General features: G+C 38.7%; 1 protein-coding gene across 1 annotated transcript in view; it reads right to left on the reverse strand.

The window, feature by feature from the left end:
- Positions 1-5,348: 5,348 nt before the first annotated feature.
- The window catches only part of LOC101585309 (60S ribosomal protein L10-like), a 13,478-nt gene continuing 12,423 nt past the window's right edge, over positions 5,349-6,403 (reverse strand). Inside the window, exon 2 of the mRNA XM_004631131.1 lies at positions 5,349-6,020. Within this exon, the coding sequence (XP_004631188.1) occupies positions 5,349-6,020 (672 nt within the window). The remainder of the gene's footprint in view (positions 6,021-6,403) is intronic.

Raw genomic sequence — 6,403 nt, forward strand, 5'->3', positions numbered from 1 at the left:
TTGGGAATTTCCTGCCATTATTTCTTTGAATATGATTTTTGTTCCTTTTTTTTTTTAGTTTCAGCAGCATACATATACTGCTATGCTTGATGGTGTCTCCTGCTTCCCTTAAGATATCTTTACTATTTTTCATGCTTCTATATGTTTCATTCTTCAGATTGGATGAGTTCTTGTGACATTTCTTCAAGTTCATAATGTCTTTCTTCTCTATGATCTAGACTATTGTTGCATACTTTATTGATTTTTCAGTTCATTTATTTGGTTTTATTTTTGAGATATGGTCTTATAATGTTTCATAATAACCTCAAGCTCACTAAGCAGTTCAGGCTGGTCTTAAATTGACAGACATTTTGCCTTAGCCTCTCAGAGTTCTGGGATTACAGAAAGGTACAGCCCTGCCCAGCTACAGTTTAACTATTCTACTCTTGAGTTGTATGATTTCTGTTTTGGCTTTTTTTTTCTACTAGGAATTAAACTCACAACCTTATGCTTGCCAGGCAGGCACTGTGCTGATGAGCCTGCTTCGGATTTTTAGAAACACTGGCTGATTATTGAAAAAGTTTGTGTAAGCACTGATCTACAGACCTCACTGTTTTTATGGCTGTTTTCTTTCAACAGCATTAGATTCTGGAGGGTTATTTTTTTCTTTTATGTAGAATATATTTCTCTGTTTCTCCATTTTCCTTGAATCTGTTTCTTTTTCTTGTGCAATACATAAAAAAACCATTTTCCCCAGTCCTATTACACTGGCCTCCTGGGGGAGATGGTCTTCACCAGTGAGCCCAATCAAAGATACTAAACCTTTCTCAAGTATGTTTGAGAAAGGCCAAACTCCTCTCCTTGCTCTTCATGGACCCAAGAAGTTTAGATTACTACCCTAAAACAGGTGATACAGAAGTTGGTCTTTTGGGATGCATTTGAAAATTTTGGGTTGTTAGGTGTGTGTCTTCAATCCCTTTTCCTTCTGAGAAGCTGAGACCAAGTATTTATCTCACACGTATTCTGTCCTACACCAACTAGAGGACCTGAGACAGAGATCTTCTTCAGGTATACACTCTGAGCCTATGGAGATAGCTGATGAATATGAAAATTTAAAAAATCGCCCTTTTGTCATTTGTGATTCAAGGAGATTCCGGAAATAGGAGGATGATCAATCTCAGAGCCGAGTGATTCAGAAGTCAGTCCCTGAAGAGGGAGTATAAAAATAGAGGAACCTGCTGTGCACACAAATCCTGGTGAGAGTCTGAAGACCTGGAGTCACTGTGTATAAAGTCCAGATAAAAGGCACTAAGAGTGTCCACCTTATAATCCAGGCTTACAGAGATTTTGCAAACTCTTCTCAGAGAGAATCTGGAGGCCTGTGTTTGTTGCTGGAAGAAACTAGGAAAGAAAGTACAGAGTTCCACCCTCTCACAGGCTAGTTAGAAGCTGGAAACTCAAACAGTTGCTGGAAGCATGCAGACAAAACCCTTCCTTTGGGAACCTGGAAACTGCCCTAAATCTGAAGGCCACAGCTGCTGGGAGCGCTTGTGTAAAAACCACATCTTTGTATGTTAGAGAAGTTCTGCAGTGTTACATCCTTGCTATTCCTAAGCAAAAGTACTTTCAAAGCTTTAGACAGGGGTTGTAGAAGGTGGGGCATTTTGTATGTATTTCAAACATTTTGCTTCTCAGGAAGTAGCTGGGAGTTAGAGATTCCTTCCTGACTGTAGGGAGCTGTGCTCATTGTGGAGTAGGTGTGTGTTTCTCAGCTTTTCTTACCTGCCAATGTGGCTATTCTTTTATATATTTGGCATGCAGGAGTTTTCTTTCTACTAGTTTCTGGCTTTTTCTTGGAGAAAATTGATGCATGGGTAGGAGGAGAGATTTTCAGGAACTGCTTATTCCTTTTGTTGCTTGTATCATTCTCCAGAACTATGATTTTCAAGAGACATCTTTAAATAGTAAATAGTTCCTAATGCCTTAAAATCTGTAAGTTAAGGAGATTCTTCTCACACTGTGGTTTTGATATATGAGTAGATATAATAGATATCATCTGTAACAGTGTTCCTAACAGGAGGCTATTAATAAAATGTAGATGGTAAAGATTTGATCCAGGTAAATCATATTCAGAAATGGACATAAGAGAAAAGTCCAAGAATTGACATATTTTATATATAGCATGATTATATCTTCTTCAAGTCAGATTTTTTCTACATATGACAATATATAGCTGTGCTTCTTGCATGCGAAGAAAAATGCATACTAAGCATTTTTTAAACATCTAGAATAATACCCCTTTCTTCCATCTGTTCTAGATGGTTAAACATGTTGTGGACTAGTTGCATTTTCTACAATAGTTTCTTTGAACATTAAAATGACTTAATTCTCCAAGCAGAAAATGAAAATTCTGAAACAGAGGCAGAATGACAAGTATTACTTCTGTTCAATCAAATACAGAATTTAAATAAGTGCTCTGTTTATTGCTTTGACATTTAAATCTTGCTATACTGTAATAATTAAAAGTACTCGACAGAAATTAACCAATTTAAGACAGAATAAAATGAGTCTGGTGGTCTTAGGGGAAAGCAGATATAGTCAAATAATACTAGTGGAGTCCATTTATTGTGCATAATTTTGTGAGTAAGCCATTAGTGTTTTGATTTGTGCTTGACTGGCTAAAATAATGAAGTCCATGAGGACAGCAGCAACATTTCTAACTTCACACCCATCTGCTTGTTTATTTTTGAAGTTGCTCTCAGAACAACCTGGAGGCAACATTAAGACATTCATAAGGGATAAGTGTGCTGAAGGACGAAGCAATTTTCAAAAAAAATCCAAAGGACCACATTTTGCTACTTTAAATGTAGTCCACAGGACAATAACACTGACATGTTCTGGGAGCTTGTGAGACACGTAGAATATCAGGACTCTCCCAAGCCCGCTGAAGCAGAAGCTTCATTTCAACAATATCCCCAAGTGATTGTTATTAAAATTCGAGAAGTGCTGATTATTATTAACTCCTTGAACAGATCCTTGTGAGAAGGTGCAATGGATGGCAGGAGGATTCCATGTCTCAAGATACTGTGTAGTGTAGTATTGATTCTTAGGAGGGGATTTTGATCCTGAAGTTCTGCAACTGAAGAACACACAGGGAGAAAACAAAGGAAGAAAAGCCTTCTTTGGGAAATAGCCCCTCCTGGGGATGTCCAGAGATCAATCCATCTTGTGGCACACATTTTTCTGAGAGGTTTATCAAGCTCAAAAACAAGAGTTTAATATCAGGTGGGTGGTAGTAAGGCTTTCTTGGTAAATACACAATCTACTTGTTTTTATAATTATTCATTGTTGGATCTGTAATCATCCTCCAGAAACTAATCTTTCATCACTTTATTATATCACTAGAAAATGATTAGATCTTCAAACAGTCTGCCTTTTTAATTGCACAAATAGAAATCTCTGATTTCCCACAAGAGACCACAAAGTGAAAATATTCACAATGTAAAACAAGAACTGGTGACATGCTAAATAAATAGAGTGACAGTGTCCACAATTAATCTTTTTCCAAATTTCCAAATTGGGATCCTTGCCCAAGCCATTGGACACAGAAAGTCTTGCCAGTTATACCCTGGGAAGTACAAGGAGATCCTTCCCATTTCAGGGTCTGGCAGTCAGGATTCCTCTATTTTATTTCAAAATTAATTTTCTAACTAAAACCATGTACTTTTTGTTCTCAAAGAATTTTATGGGGAGAACAGGGTGATCTAGATGGTGTAGACAAGAAATGGCCAAATGACTCCAGACTCAGCATGGAGCATGGAGGTAAGCTTGGGGGTAGTGTTTTCTACCTTCTTGGTCCCCTGTGTCTTTTCTAAATCCTTCATGCACTTCTGTTTGTAAAAGTAAGCTTCCTGGTACCTGGTTGGCTCATCAATGTGATTCCATTCAGTGATGAATGTGTAGATTAGTTGTAATTAGTGTGTTAGGTTAACCATCCACTTTAATTGATTACTCACTCTGTCACTGGACTTTCTAACCAAGCTCTGCTTGGATATATAAAATATTCTTCACTGAGTAATCCTAATGTTTTACAAAAACTCCAGCACACTGAAATTGAGCTCCTTGCTATGACATGGGAAACAGAATCCTGTTTCTCAATTTTCTGTGGGGATTAAAAGAGATAACAAATGTTAAGTCACTTAGCAAAACCAGTGGCATTCAGTAAAGAATTAAAAGGGTTTATTCCTTCTTCTCTCCTTTATGGATAATTTCTCTAGAGAACAGAGCTTAAGTCAAAATTTAAATACTAAAGCTTTACTGAGAGGAATAATCCAGGGAAACAATGTCAAGGAATTAAGAAAACGAAATAAGGGAAAAGAAAAAGCAAGCACAAAATAATCTATTACTGAGCTGGCCAGACATGATTATGAAACATGGCACCTGCTTAGCAGGACATCTCCAGAGAAGATAGCTGGAAATCCAGTTTTGGCAGTCTCTTGTGGAAGAAAAGGGGAACAGAAACTTTTGTTGAGCTCTTACTGTCTTCTGTTGCTCACTGGACAAAAATGCCCCACCCACCACTGGCACTAACTCATCTACAGTTCAAACTTATGTTACCAGATGGGTAGCAGCACAGAACCAGTGAGGGGTATCAGAATGCCATGGACACGCCATGGAAGACAATAAAAAGTAAAGTTTTGTTAACAGGTAGAGAACTAAGAAAGGCAAAGTAAAAATAAAGAATGATGACATATACTTATAAAAGTATCACAATGAAACCATTACTGAATACAATCAATAAACACTAATAAAAAGATAAATTAAGAACTTACATCTGAAATATACATAGTAAAATGTTAAAGTAGGTACTTTTAAAAGAGAAACCAAGAACCAAAAATATGAATATTTTTCAGATTTCAAGTTCAGTATCAGAGATGCAAAGAGGCCAAACAAGAATAAGAATTTAGAGCTGGGTAGATAGCTTAGTGGTCCAAGCACCTGCCTGGAAAGTGCAAGGACCTGGGTTCAATTCGAAGTGTGGCATGCCATGCTGGTCCTGGAACCACAGGTGCATCATGCTGGCCACCGAAACCAGGCATGCCTATAATCCCAGTACTGGGGAGGCTGAGACAGGAGGATCACTATGAGTCCAAGCTGCATAGTGAGACCCTCTACCAAATAAATAAAAAATAAATTAATTAAAAATTTAAAAAAAATTAAAAATGAAGACAATAGAATATTTTAACTGATGCATTAATCAGAATACTTCCTGGAGGAAGATGGGGATAAAAATATTGCTAAGGATTTAATAATGAAATACAAGTTAGGAAATAGAACTGATTTTTTTTTTTTTTTTTTTTTTTTTTTTTTTAGCAGAGAGAACATTTATTCATGAACTTATTGGGGGCGGCACAGTGGAAGCCTTCAGGAGTGCAGGGCTGCCACTTGTCCCAGGGACCACGGTTCGGGATGTATTTCACCCTGCAGCCATCAGGGATGAGGCGCTTCTCGGCCACCATGTCTTCAAATTCATCCGCATTGAACTTGGTGAAGCCCCACGTTTTGGAGATGTGGATCTTCTGGCGGCCAGGGAACTTAAACTTGGCCCTGCGTAGGGCCTCGATCACATGCTCCTTGTTCTGCAGCTTGGTGCGGATGGACATGATGACCTGCCCACTGTGGACCTTTGCCACCGTGCCCGGAGGCTTCCCAAAGGCACCCCGCATGCCAGTCTGGAGCCTGTCAGCCCCAGTACAGGACAACATCTTGTTGATGCGGATGACGTGGAGAGGGCGGAGCCGCACCCGGATATGGAAGCCGTCTGTGCCACAGCTTTTTACCATGTACTTGTTGGCACAAATCCAGGCGGCTTCCAGGGCTTCCGAGGGAAGCTGCTCATGCTCATCAGACACCACGTGGCCGCAGAGCGGGAACTCACCCACTTTTGCTTTCTTCCGCCCCAGGTCAAGGATGCGGATCTTGGCATCAGGGACACCTCGGCAGTAGTGGGACTTTGGGTACGGCTTGTTAGAACTGATATTCTTTAAAAATTATTTTTACTTAAAATTGGCAGATAGGAAAACAAAAGTTTGGTGCCTGCAAGGGAAGCAGAGTTAAAGCAAGTATTTTTTTTAAAAAAAACTTCATACTTCATATATTCAATTTATTGTGATATCAATCGGTTGCTTATAGTTTTTGACAATTCAATATAATACTGCTGTAAGCATTCTTGTAAATGCCTTGAGGAGCTATGTGTACTAAGCTCAGTTGAGCAAACCTATAGGAATAGTTGTAGTGCATTTTAGTATTCAATGCCAGCCCAATTTTGAAATTTCTACCATATTGCATTGACAGAAAGGTCTATTAACCTTTCTATTTCCATGTGTATCATTGCCTACTGATGCTATAAGTTACAAATGGAACT

Source organism: Octodon degus, unplaced genomic scaffold (genome assembly GCF_000260255.1).
Source record: "Octodon degus isolate 3935 unplaced genomic scaffold, OctDeg1.0 scaffold00038, whole genome shotgun sequence".
In the NCBI taxonomy this organism is placed as follows: domain Eukaryota; kingdom Metazoa; phylum Chordata; class Mammalia; order Rodentia; family Octodontidae; genus Octodon; species Octodon degus.